Below are 14493 nucleotides of genomic sequence, written 5' to 3' on the forward strand. Positions count from 1 at the left end.
AATTGATGCAACATCCTGTATGTGTGTGTGTATGTTACAGGATTCTGCACAATTGATGGATGCAAAGAACACAATGTGTTAGTTGTGTAAGTAATGTACCATTCCATTCTAAGTAGACTGCTGACACCCACTGACCCATGGCAAAACTAGTGTACTTTACGTGACTGATATTTCAAACCATGTTTAATGGTTTGATAACAATCTACACAATGCATTTTTATACACTGTTGTCAGCTCCAATGTGCCATATCACAGACTGGTAGGACTTGGAGTTAAAGATACAGTGCTCGTGTATACAATTTCATTCCTGGCATTAGTGGAAAATAGCGAGCAGAGGTCAGGGGATTCCCCACTGGGAGAGCATATTGGAAGTATATCCACGCAGCAGTAATCTCTTACACCTCCTTATGGCCAGTTGTAGAATATCATAATGTTATCAAAGAATTTTGATTTTTCCATAGGGCAAACGATCTGCTGTTCATTGATGAAGCGGAAAAATACTTTTTTGCGGAGCAGGATAAGTTCAATGAAGAAGATTCCTTGAAGTCGCTCAAGAAGATGACTCGGACTGACATCAGTGTGGTCTATCGAATGGGTAAGTGAGGACTACAGTAGAAGCAAACTTTGAGCTAAGTGGGGTACAGTAGCCTTGTGGTTATGAGACTGGACTAGCAACTCCGAAGTCATAGGCAGGATTTTTAGGCCATGCTGAGGTCAGGAACTAAGGCTGACCGGGACAGAACATACTGGAACCAGCTGGTGTACCAGTTTCCTGACTCCGTTACTGGCATCAGTCATTTTGGCTGATTTGGAGCCCAGTCGGGTTTCTTGCCCCCATGAGATGGGCAGCCAATTAGGCTCATTTAAGAGCCCTGTTGCGGTTAAGTTCAGTTTCCCAAAGCGACGCGGGGCGGGGTGGGGGGGTGGGGAAGAGAAGGGGTGAAGGGGGTGTGCCGATCAACTATTGGGAGATGGGCACACAGCATCAGGCCAGAGTGCCAGCACTCCAGGCAAGCCAACAAACCCCTCCTGCCTGCCTGGGTGTAGGTGCAACCAAAGGCCATCCTGTGGCAAGTTTTAAAATTGAACTCCGTAAATATGGTAATTTTGGGCTAGCACTTTGAAAGTTGAGGAGTTTTTCTTTTTTAAGGAAAAACCAGCAGACCTGCTGATGTCTTTGAGGGTAAGGACCTGCCAACCTTACTCTGACTGACCTACATGTGAATCCAGTTCCATGCTATATGGTTGACTCTTAATGTCCTAAAGGTGACTAGGGTTAGGCACTAGATGCTGTCGTATCACTGTTGCCCACATCTTAAGAATATGGGTAACAGTTAACTCTACAAGGGGTTAAAATTGTGACGAGGTTACACAAACTAGGGTTGTATTTCCTGGAATTTAGATGGTTAAAGGGTGATTTGATTATAGTTCTCAAGATACTAAGGGGAACAGACAGGGTAAATAGGGAGAAACTACTTCTGTTTGGGAATCTAGGATTAGGCAGCAGAGTCCAAGAGTGAGAGCCAGACCTTTCAGGAGTGAAATTAGGCAATGCTTCTACATGTAAAGAATGGTAAAAGTTTGGAACTCTCTTATGTGGCAATTGACGATGATCAATCAATTGTAAATTTTACTTCTGAGATTGATAGAGTTTTGTTAGTCAAAGGTATTAAGCGATATGGGACAAATGTTGGTATGGAGTTAGGTTGCAGATCAGCTATGATCTCATCGAATGGCAGAACGGGCTTGAGGGGCTTAATAGCCAGTCCTGTTCCTATGTTCCTAGGAGTAAGTAATAAAAAAAAAAAAACCCTTATCATGCTCTCAAGATGTCCCAAAGCACTTCACAACCAATGGATTACTTTTGAAGCACAGTTACTGTTGCCAGTAGGGAGCATGTTGTTAGGTATGCAGTAATAAAAAAAATAGATGTGCATTCATATAGTGCCTTTCATGACCACTGGGCATCTCAAAGCACTTTACAGCCAATGAAGTACTTTTGAAGTATAATCGCTGTTGCAATGTGGGAAACATGGCAGCCAGTTTGTACACAACGAGCTTCCACAAACACCAATGTGATAATGATCAGATAATCTGTTTTTGTGATATTACTTGAGGGGTAAGTATTGGCCAGGACACCATATGAACTAGAATTTAATGTTGGCACTGGGAGTAAATTGAACATTCAACTATAGTTCCCTCTATGAAATCACTGTAAATCTTTCAAATTTCATTTTTTCTCTTTTTAGCCTATTTGCCATACATTTGATTTGCCCTCTAATTTTTTGTACTAAAAATTCCTTAAGAAAATATCAATGTGGAGTTTATTTGTCAAAGTGTACTTTCTTTTGTCCATTCTATAGCTTCTACCTATTTCTACTCCCTTTTTATATCAGACTGTTCCTTAAGAGTATGTAACTTGTTATACCTATCTTTAGCTTCTGAAAGGCAGATGTTATTTTCTAACTTTTTTCAGCTGCACCTTCAGGAATTCAGTGCCTTTTTTTGTTGAACCAACATTCATTCTTTACTCGGTGTGAATGTTTTAGATGTTGCTACGACCCGGTGAGAAAGGAGTCTCGGGTTCCCTCTCAGCCTTCACCTGGTCTTACCATAACAGGGTTTCATTTTAAACACGCCGTGTTTTTAGCTTCCCCTTGGTGAGTTCTTGTTCACTGCTTTCCAATTATAAGGCAAAGAAACCAGCCAAACATGTTTTCTTCGGTTTAAAGAAGAAAGGCTGAAATTTATTAAACTTAAACTCTAATTTGGTTAACGTCGATGGTTAACGTCGATGGATACGCGACGCGCCCACGCTAGCATACACACGCGATACACACAGACAGAAAAGAGCAGAAGAAATAAAGTGGAACAGTTTGAGGCAATATCTGAAGATGGTTTGGTTACTGTTCTTCAAGCTCGCTGTAGAGTCCTTGATTGTAGGTAGGTCTTGCTTTTCGTTGGGGCCCAGTATTCTTCTTAAAACTTGTTCGATGCAGGAGACTTTTCTCTCGAGGTTCACATTTCTTCAGTGGGTTCAGAGTTCTGTGAGAAAGAGATGGGAGCAGACAAGAAAGGTCTTCTCAGTCCAGGTGCAAACAGTCTCTCTCTCCGTTCAAACTCTTTGTGGCTAGTTCAAAAAAACCTGGGCCAGCCAGCTAGTCATGTAACCAGCTGTTTAGTTTTTTAGTTTAGTTTACAGATACAGCACTGAAACAGGCCCTTCGGCCCACCGAGTCTGTGCTGACCGTCAACCATCCATTTATACTAATCCTACACTAACTCCATATTCCTACCAGCTGGTTTGATCACCTCTGTTTGTGAATTCAGCCATCTTAGCAGTCATCCTGGAATGTCAGCTTCCTCACCTTCAATATCTGGCGATCAAAGTCCATTGTGTGTTGAATGTGTCCGGGAATGGTCCTTTGTCTCCACAAGCACTGTCTGTTTTTTTCCAGCACGGCTGATCTGTTTAACAAGTCATTTCCTCGCTCCATCAGCAGTTTAAAATCAATGTTCATATGATAAAATTAATATGCCTCATTCTTGGCAGGTGGGGGTCTGCATGACTTTCAATTTTCAGTTCTCACATTTTTCTACCATTGTATCAAACATATCACTATTTGTGGCCAATTTAATAGCTGGTCTTTTTAAAAATTTTCCTGCGATAAAGTGCATTATTCTAGTTGAATATTGAATATGCTCTGTATTCAGAATAATGTGCATAATCTTCACCTTGCCACGTCAATGTGACTTAACAGTCTTGTTACCCAAAACCTTTGTTTCCAAGCTCCTCTTGTCTTCGCTGTGATGTTTTGTTTTTATCTGATACTCTATCTTATTAGCCCTTCCACCATTCCTTTAAATTTATACTTTGAGACACAATGAGCTGAATTTTCAGGTCCTGCTTTGGCAGGTATGAAGACGGGCTTTCCTGGCAGCTGCGATGACTCCTTCATTCTCCACCACTGCAGGCTTCTGCTGCTCTTCACTCCAATCCCAAAGGTTTGTGAATGGATTCGAATGGACATGGCTACAAGAGATGGCTACTCACCCCTCACTGAAAGCCCCAGATAGAGGGATACAACCAAAGCCTCTGCTTACCAGGACCAGCATTTAACAGGCCATTGGGCTTCTAGGGATGTGGTTCCAGTACCTGGACTGATCGGGCATTGCCCTGCAGTATACTCCTGCAAGGGTCTCGGTCACTCCATAACATGGCCCTCCAGAGAGGTGTGAACCTTGAGGGCAGTGAGGCCCTGGAAAGACAGTTCACCGGAGGAAGAGGAGGTGGAGGGGGAAGATGCAGAACATGCAGGTGTTTTGGCTGCACAGAGAAGTGTCTCGTCAGGATGCCATAATTGTCAGATGATCTAATTCAGGAACGTTTCAACTGAGCCCCTCTGACCCAGGATGAACAGTATGGTGTAGAACTCACTCTGAGCTGCCTGTGCTAACACTTCCACTAAGATGCAGCCTAGGACATGTAAACTCTTATCAGCAATGAAGGATGTGTATCTGACCGAAGATTTCATCATAACCCTTGCTCTCCTTCACCATCTCATACCTTTTCTCTCGTCCTGCCACTAATAAAAGGAATCTCTCGTGTCTGGCTTCAAGTGTCATTATTTAAATGGTGCTTATAAAGGAAAACAGTGCACAGTTACAGGAAGATGTCACTCCAGTGACCCACGCAGTGCTGTGCCCGATACAGTGGCCTCCATTCTCGGCCACTTCTACGCAGTGCATCACCTGTGGCCTCTGAAGATATGCAGGCAGCCTGCTCACTTGTCATGGCTTGTGACCGCAATCTATATGGCAGTTACCAACATCGCTCCCCCCCACCCCCCCGCCCTCCCCACCCCCCTGCCCTTAATGAGCGCATTTTCCTCTTGAATCACCATCTCCACCATGAGTGCCTATCTCCCCATGGCAGTCTTACTCATGATCTGTGATCCTGGCTAGTTCCATCGCTCCCTCCTCCATAGGTATGATGACTTGAAGGTGGGGGACTCCTCTATCCATCTGGGCCCCCTCTTGGGCATAACGTGCCTGTTTTTCCTGCAAGGATGAAAGAGAGAGAGATATAGAGCACTGCTGTCCTCTGTGGCCAATGCCAGCTGCTCCAGTTCATTAGAAGCTGCATGTTTCAGTGCTGGCAGGTTCTCACCAGCACAATGGCTCTAAGCCATTCAGAGGGGTCTAGGCACACATTCCTCCCATGTTCGGGAGCTGCATCCACCCTGAGGCTTCTCAGCTGGTGTGCCTGTTGGAGGCTGAATACCCAGAGGCCTGTCCTCAGGGTTGGGGTTGCACTCACCAGAGCGTAGGAAGTCATTGAACCTCTTTCTACACTGGATCCAGGTTCTTCACATGACCCTTCTTCTCCAGACTGTCAGCAATGTTCACCCATTCCTGCTTTGTCTGGGAGGGTAGCCTCCTTCTGCCACCCTCTGGGAAAAGGACCTTCCTGCTCTCCCTCACAGCCTCCAGGTCCGCATCCGAAAATTGATGGTTGCCCTGCCAGGTTCCAGGCCTCTGGCTCTGCTGAGACACAGTGGAAATCAAGTTTCCTGAGATCTTTGATCTCTTAATCTGCAGTATCAGCCCTCAAACAGTAATGGCTGCGGTGGTCAGTTTAAATCGGGCCCGCACTTGAGTTGTCCCACCTCTGTTCCCACCCCAGCAGCTGTTAATTGGCTGCGAAACCCATCTGTACAGCAATTAAGGGGGTTCTCCCGTGAAACTCTGGGCCAATTACTGATTTCCTCCAGGGGGTGGGTTCGGGAGCAGGAAACAACCCAGATTTCTGTTTGCTGCCCCTGCTGCAAAAATCCACCGCAATAAGGACCAAACCTACCAGGCCGCAAAGGCAAGAATATACCTGCAGGATATAGGTGTAACCTTGATCATCAGTAAATAAAAGGTGGCATATAAAGTTGTTGGGCCTTCTATCCAAACAGGAGTTAAGATTAGAAGTGGGATTAGGGAAGATGGCAAAGTACTGATGAGATGGTTTCTAAGGAGGCTTTTAAATATGGGGAAGGATGTAGCAAGGGTTTAGAGACAGATTTTGAGTGTGGAGGTGGGATTTCTCAAGCCTGTGCCACCAATGTTAGAGTTGGGGTGAGTGGGGGGAAGGCGGGTAGGTGCAATGGATCAGAGTTGGGAGAGCAAAAGTGTTGGAAAAATGAAGGGTGCAGAGTGGGATGGAGGGCTGGTTGAGATTGCAAAGGTAGAAAGGGGACAGGGTCATGGAGGGATGTAAATACTAAGAAGTGGATCATTAAATCTCTGTGCATGATGGGCAGCCAAGGATTGGTATAATAGATGAGTGGGATTTTGTGTGAGATAGGATCAGGTGGAGTTTATATAATGTGGCATGCAGGAGGCCAGTAAGACATGTGTTAGAAAAGGTGATAAAGACATGGATAAGGATTTCAACAACAATGGAGGTGAGTTAAGCTGGATGCTGGTGATATTTTGGAGAGGGAAGTAGTTCTCTTTGATGATGAAATGATGTGGAGTTTAAAGCTGACCTCTGGGGCCAAATTTAGGAAGCCGGGTGGGTGCGAAAATTCATGCTGTCGGCCGGCACACTGATTTGCCGGCACTATCTGGTCCCTGGGCCATTATCCCAGAGAACGGATTGGCAAGTGGCGGGTAGCCAATTGAGGTAAATTAATGGCCTATTAAGGCCTATTGTCACTTTCCAGTTGGCCTGTGGGAACTCCCTCCCCGAGGCATCTGGGACTAGGTCAACTGCCTGGAGGTGGCCTCCCAGCAGCACACCGAGGGGCCAGTGTTCCAGGCAGGATTTGAGGCCCCTCCCACCAGCCTGGCCACAGTTGCAGCCACAGACTGTGTTGTGGAGGGGATTCTCCCTCCATAATGGTGGCCTAGCTGCTGACACCATTTCTTTAATTTAAAACTTTTAAAAGTTGCAGAGATGGTGTCTCAAAATTGAAGCACCCTCTCTCTCTCTTTCATTTGAACTGCAGGCTGCTCCTCCTCCCAAGCTGGAGAGCCCCTACTGGCCCTCCAGCTTCTGGAGCCTACCCACTTTCCTTAATTGAATGGCAAGCCTGCCCATTCGCCATTTATTGGCCAATTCAGGGAAAATCATGGCTGGATGGCTTTGTTTGTTTGTTTCCCCACACAGTGCAGGGTCGTGACCCCAACTTTGTGGTCCTGACAAAAAACCCCGAAATCCTGCCCCTGGTTTCAGGTTGTATATTGTCTGCCTGACTTTGGGAGACACCTGGAAGAAGATGTGAGTGAGCAGGAGCAGAATTTATGGTGGAGACTGAATGTGATGGCTTCTGTCTTAAACGAACATACGAATTAGGAGCAGCAGTAGGCCACACGACCCCTCAAGCCTGCTCCGCCATTCGATAAGATCATGGCTGATCTAATTGTAACCTCAACTCCACATTCCCGCTGACCCCCAATTACCTTTCACCCCCTTGCTTATCAAGAATCTATCTATCTCTGCCTTAAAAATATTCAAAGAATCTGCTTCCACCATCTTTTGAGGAAGAGAGTTCCAAAGACTCACGACCCTCTGAGAGAAAACCTTTCTCCTCATCTCTGTCTTAAATGGGTGACCCCTTATTTTTAAACATTGACCCCTAGTTCTAGATTCTCCCACAGAAGGAAACATCTTTTCCACATCTACCCTGTCAAGACCCCTCAGAATCTTACATGTTTCAATCAAGTCGCCTATTACTCTTCTTAGCTCCAGCAGATACAAGCCTAGCCTGTTCAACCTTTCCTCCTAAGACGACCCTCCCATTCCAGGTATTAAGTTAGTAAACCTTCTCTAAACTGCTTCCAACGCATTTACATCCTTCCTTAAATAAGGAGACCAGTACTGTACACAGTTCTCCAGATGTGGTCTCACCAATGCCCTGTATAACTGTAGCATAACCTCCCTACTTTTGTATTCAATTCACCTCGCAATAAACGATAACATTCTATGATCTTTCCTAATTACTTGCTGTACCTGCATGCTCACCTTTTATGATTTATGCACTAGGATGCCCAGATCACTTGGTATCTCGGAGCTCTGCAATATCTCACTATTTAGATAATTTTTTTTATTCTTCATGCCAAAATGGACAATTTCACACTTTCTCACATTATACTCCATTTGCCAGATCTTTGCCCACTCACTTAACATATCTATATCCCTTTGTAGCCTCCTTATGTCCTCTTCACAAGTTACTTTCCTACTTATTTTTGTGTCATCAAATTTAGCAACCATACCTTTGGTCCCTTCATCCAAGTCATGTATATAAATTGTAAAAAGTTGAGGCCCCAGCACAGATCCCTGCAGCACACCACTCATTACATCTTGCCAATCAGAAAATGACCCATTTAAGCCTACTCTGTTTCCTTTTAGCTAGCCAATCTTCTGTCCATGCCAATATGTTGCCCCCTACACCATGAGCTTTTATTTTCTGCAATAACCTTTGATGTGGCACCTTATCAAATGCTTTCTGGAAATCTAAGTACAGTATTTCCACCAGTTCCCTTTTATCCACAGCACGTTAATTCTTCAAAGAATTACAATAAATTGGTTAAACATGATTCCCCTTTCACAAAATCCTTGATAAGCAAGGGGGTGAAAGGTTATTGGGAGTAGGTGGAAATGTGGATAATCAGTTCAGCCATGAACCTTTTGAATGGCGGAGTGGGTTCGAGAGGCCGAGTAGCCTACTTCTACACCTAATTCGTATGTTCGTAAAACCATGTTGACTCTGCCTGATTACCTTGAATTTTTCTAAGTGCCCTGCCATAACGTCTTTAATAATAGCTTCTAACATTTTTCCTATGACAGATGTTAAGCTAACTGGCCTGTAGTTTCCTGCTTTCTGTCTCCCTTTTTGAATAAAGGAGTTGCACTACAAGAAATTCTAGCTTATTCATAATTACGGAGGAGGTCGTATTTTATTTGAAATTTCAAAAAGATGTCCAGCTGTTCGCTGGCTTCAGGCTCTCAATCCATCCAAGATGCTTCTCATGCCAGTTATAATTACACATTGGTGTTTCTTCAATCAGTAGTGCCCTGCCCCCACATAGTACAGTATATGCTGCTTTTCTCCAGTTTACCCCTTTCATTTAAACTGCTTTTTTCACCATGGGCCATGTATACTTCACTATGATTCATTATTAGCCCTTCTGGTCAATACCCATTAATCCATCCTGGATCTCTGATTGTCTGCACCCAATATAGCTTTTGAACGGGACTGTCGAATAATGTGCACTCATATCTGGCAGACCAGTTCTTATTCAATTTTGGGTTTTGCATTTAAAGCTAAAATCAAAAACTAGTTCACACTGCAGAGGCTAGAATATCTGCTGTAGTGTAAAACTGCCAGATTCACCAGCAGGGCAGTTTTTCAAGCTGGCAATTTCTGGCAATTCCATCTCAACAGCAGCTCAACAGAGAATTGCAATAACTTCCCTTTAAATAGAAATCTTTGATATAATGTTCCTACATATATTAGTTTTTTCATTTTGTTGCATTAAATGTGTTTAATTGGGAAAGATGTAAGATATTAAGGTATTATTAAAACATTAAGCTGTCAGCCACCTTTTTGGGGTGTTCTCTGTCATTTTCCTTATTATAAAAGCATGTACTGTTCATTAAATAAAAACAAGAAATGCTGGAACCACTCAGCAGATCTAGCAGCATCTGTGGAAAGAGAAGCAGAGTTAACGTTTCGGGTCAGTGACCCTTCTTCGGAACTGACAAATATTAAAAATGTCACAGGTTGTAAGCAAGTGAGGCGGGGGTGGGGCAAGAGATAACAAAGGAGAAGGTGTAGATTGGACAAGGCCACATAGCTGACCAAAAGGTCACGGAGCAAAGGCAAACAATATGTTAATGGTGTGTTGAAAGACAAAGCATTAGTACAGAAAAGGTGTTAACGGACTGAATATTGAACAGCAGCAAGTGCAAACATGAAAAAAAACAGTGGGTAAGCAAACTGAACAAACTAAGATGAAATGAAATAAATGCAAAAAAAGGTTGTAAAAAAGAAAAAACAACTAAAAATGAAAGTAAAATGGGGGGCTGTGATACTCTGAAATTATTGAACTCAATGTTCAGTCCGGCAGGCTGTAGTGCGCCTAATCGGTAGATGAGATGCTGTTCCTCGAGCTTGCGTTGATGTTCACTGGAACACTGCAGCAATCCCAGGACAGAGATGTGAGCATGAGAGCGGTGGGGGTGGGGGGGGAGTGTTGAAATGGCAAGCAAACGGAAGCTCAGGGTTCTGCTTGCGTACTGAGCGGAGGTGTTCCGCAAAGCGGTCACCCAGTCTGCGCTTGGTCTCCCCAATGTAGAGGAGACCACATTGTGAGCAGCGAATACAGTATACTACATTGAAAGAAATACAGGTAAATTGCTGCTTCAACTGAAAGGAGTGTTTGGGGCCTGGGATAGTGAGGAGAGAGGAGGTAAATGGGCCTTGTCCAATCTACACCACCACCTTTGTTATCTCTTGCCCCACCCCCACCTCACTTGCTTATAACCTGTGACATTTTTAATATTTGTCAGTTCCGGAGAAGGGTCACTGACCCGAAACGTTAACTCTGCTTCTCTTTCCACAGATGCTGCCAGACCTGCTGAGTGGTTCCAGCGTTTCTTGGTTTTATTTCAGATTTCCAGCATCCGCAGTATTTTGCTTTTATTTTACTGTTCATTAAATCTGTGTTATAAAGCCTGCTTTGCATTCATCTAACAGACTAAAGAAGTGTGTGCTTCACTCCTCACTATTGTGTTATATTTATATCCAGATAAACTGGGACCATTGAATTCACAAGAAGATGAAAAAGGTAATAAAATAAGAATCAATTTAATGTAAGTTGAACGCTCCCTTACATAAGGGATATCACTTATTCATATGGGTTCATTTGACCTTCAGATTTTCTTGCATCCATAAATTTACAGAGGTTTTTTTTTTGCTATATATGTAAAAATGGTAAGTCTCTAAATTTGTGGGTGGAAAAAAGGAACATCCTTTTGATCAAAAGTTTGTCAAATTTGTATTTGGTCATTTGGAATGCATGAAACAGCTTGTGAATTTATTTTGTTCAAATGTGCCTTATTTTTTATTGCCCAGATAGGACTGAATTTTGTGGGCGCTCCTGAGGTGGAGATGTGTGGGGGTGGTGGTCCATACAATTGCAACGGGAGGCAGAGGGGTGGAGGGCCCATTGCAATGCCATTTTATTTATTTATTTCTTTATTTATTTCGAGATACAGCACCGAAACAGGCCCTTCGGCCCACCGAGTCTGTGCCGACCATCAACCACCCTTTTATATTAATCCCATTACCCTCTCGCATCCCCACAATTCCCCTACCACCTACCTATACTAGGGGCAATTTATAATGGCCAATTTACCTATCAACCTGCAAATCTTTGGCTGTGGGAGGAAACCGGAGCACCTGGCGAAAACTCACGCGGTCACAGGGAGAACTTGCAAACTCTGCACAGGCAGTACCCAGAATCGAAACGGTGTCTCTGGAGCTGTGAGGCTGCGGTGCTAACCACTTGTTGGGAGTGGGATAGGCTGAAGCCGTCTTTTCCACGCAGGGCCCCGCTTGGAAAACCTCCACCTCCCTGAACCAATACCCCACCCCACCCACCCCCCCCCCCCCCCCCCCCCTCAACTACCCCGACCTCAGCTTGCCGAGCCTGCAGGTCTGGTTGTGGTGACCCCATCTCACTCACCTTCGATTCAGGCTGTAGCGCTGGACCTGGGTCGAAGTCCTCTTGCAGTACTAGGAGGGGCCACAGCTCTTGGTGGCACTGCTAAGCTGCTGGCCCTATGATTGACTGGCAGCTCTTGCAGGTGGAATCCTTGACTTTAAAGGGACAGGGGTCCCGGCACTGGGCTTTTAATGGACCTGCTGCCGTAGAATCGTGCTGGGGGGGTGCGGCTCCAGCTGGCCAAGGAGCTTTTTCGGAAGCAGAGATAGTGCGAGCGAGTTAACAGCTGGGAAGTCAGTTTCAGGTTCGGCGGACCAGGGGACTGCTGGGTAAGTAAAAACCTATATATTTGGGCAGTGGCTGAACCCGAGACACTACACGTGTAGTGTATCCCACCCGCCCTCCTCCTCTAACCAAAAAAAAGGACTGGTGTGTTGATAAGGTAAGTTTTTTTTTTTTTCCTTCTGTATCATGTGATTGGTTAATAATTTACTTTTTTTTTACTTTTTTTTGCTTTATCTATTAATTGGTTATTTGAAAAAGACCATAGCAGAGAAGTATCAAAGTATTTAACTCATAAATTTATATGAAGTAATAAAGTAATTAAGTAGAGATGGCTGGGCAGGTGATGTGCTGTAGCTGTATGATGTGGGAGCTGGCTGTCCCCATTGTGAACGGCAGGGACCACATCTGCAGCAAGTGTTGGTTGCTGGAAGAGCTCCGGCTCAGAGTTGATGATCTGGAATCTGAGCTTCAAACACTGCGGCACATCCGGGAGGGGGAGAGTTACCTGGACGTTTTGTTTCAGGAGGCAGTCACACCTGGTAGATTAAGTAATTCAAATTCAGTTAGTGATCAGGGACAACAGGGTGTGATTGCAAGTGAGGCAGGTAGGGGGATCCTTAGTTCAGGAGTGGAGGAGCCTCAGCCTTTGATCTTATCCAACAGGTACGAGATACTTGCTCCCTGTGTGGATGAGGAAAAGGGCTGCGGGGAGGATGAGCCAACTGACCATGGCACCATGGTGCAGAAGGCCATTCAAGAGTGGGGAGCAAAAAGACAAGTGGTAGTTATAGGGGATTCTATAATTAGGGGGATAGATAGTATCCTTTGCATGCCGGATCTGGAGTCCCGCATGGTGTGTTGCCTGCCCGATGCCAGGGTGCAGGACATCTCTGACCAGCTTGAAAGGATATTGGAGGGGGAGGATCCAGTTGTTGTGGTCCACGTTGGGACTAACAACATAGGCAAGGCTAGGATGGAGGACCTGTTTGGGGATTATAAAGCACTAGGAACGAAATTAAGGAACAGGTTCTCGAGGGTCATAATCTCCGGATTACTGCCCGAGCCACGTGCAAATTGGCTTAGGGATAAGAATATTAGGGAAGTAAACACGTGGCTAAGGGAGTGGTATGGGAAAGAGGGGTTCCATTTCATGGGGCATTGGCATCAGTTTTGGAACCGGGGGGATCTGTACCGATGGGACGGTCTCCACCTGAACCGATCTGGAACCAGTGTTCTAGCGAAACGGATAAATAGGGTGGTCTCTAGGACTTTAAACTAGTGAGTCGGGGGGAAGGGAAAAGGAAAACGACAGGGAGTATGATGGTAAATAAAAAGGTAAGCAGCAGGTTAACATATGTGCAGGAGGGTTTAAGTTCAAGGCAGACTATGAAAGAAGCAGAAAGGAAGGATAACTCAGGAGTTATTATTGGAGATGTTGGAAATCATGAGGGTAAGAAAGCTAGCATAAAGGTACTTTACCTGAATGCTCGTAGCATTCGTAACAAGGTTGATGAGTTAACGGCACAAATCATTGCGAATGAATATGATTTGGTAGCCATTACGGAGACATGGTTACAGGTTGGTCACGACTGGGAGTTAAATATCCAGGGGTACCAGACTATTCGGAAGGACAGACAGGAAGGTAAGGGAGGTGGTGTAGCTCTGATATTCAAGGATGACATCAGGGCGGTGCTGAGAGATGATATAGGTTCTATAGAGAATGAGGTTGAATCCATTTGGGTGGAAATTAGAAACTCTATAAGAAGAAAAAGTCATTGATAGGCGTAGTCTATAGCCCACCAAATAATAACATCACATTGGGGCGGGCAATAAACAAAGAAATAACTAATGCCTGTAAAAATGGTACGGCAATTATCACGGGGGATTTTAATCTACATGTAGATTGGTCGAACCAGCTCAGTCAGGGTAGTCTTGAGGAGGAGTTCGTTCAGTGTATCCGTGATAGTTTTCTTGAACACTATGTAATGGAACCGACAAGGGAGCAAACTATCCGAGATCTAGTCCTGTGTAATGAGACAGGAATAATTAATGACCTCATAGTTAGGGATCCTCTTGGAAGGAGTGATCACAGTATGGTTGAATTTAGAATACAGATGGAGAGTGTGAAGATAAAATCCAATACCAGGGTCCTGCGCTTGAACAAGGGGGACTACAATAGAATGAGGGAGGACTTGGCTAATGTAGACTGGAAACAAAGATTTTATGGTGGGACAGTTGACGAGCAGTGGAGGACTTTCAAAGCAATTTTTCAAAGTGCTCAGCAAAAGTATATTCCAGTGAAAAGGAAGGACTGGAAGAAAAGGGGTAATCTGCATGGGTGTCTAAGGAAATAAGGGAGGCTATCAAATTGAAAGAGAAGGCATACAAAGTGGCCAAAAACAGCATGAAACTAGAAGATTGGGAAAACTTTAAAGGTCAACAGAAAGCCACAAAAAGAGCTGTAAAGAAAAGTAAGAACATGAG

At 44.5% G+C, this 14493-nt stretch overlaps 1 protein-coding gene across 3 annotated transcripts in view; it reads left to right on the forward strand.

Moving 5' to 3' along the window:
* Positions 1-14493, forward strand: part of LOC137374316 (SH3 domain and tetratricopeptide repeat-containing protein 1) — a 126669-nt gene that overhangs the window by 50854 nt on the left and 61322 nt on the right. For all 3 annotated transcript variants that reach the window (XM_068040177.1, XM_068040186.1, XM_068040193.1), the window contains 2 exons: positions 462-595; positions 10807-10845. In XM_068040177.1, coding sequence (XP_067896278.1) covers positions 462-595; positions 10807-10845 — 173 coding nt within the window. The remainder of the gene's footprint in view (positions 1-461; positions 596-10806; positions 10846-14493) is intronic.

This window comes from Heterodontus francisci, chromosome 1 (genome assembly GCF_036365525.1).
Source record: "Heterodontus francisci isolate sHetFra1 chromosome 1, sHetFra1.hap1, whole genome shotgun sequence".
In the NCBI taxonomy this organism is placed as follows: domain Eukaryota; kingdom Metazoa; phylum Chordata; class Chondrichthyes; order Heterodontiformes; family Heterodontidae; genus Heterodontus; species Heterodontus francisci.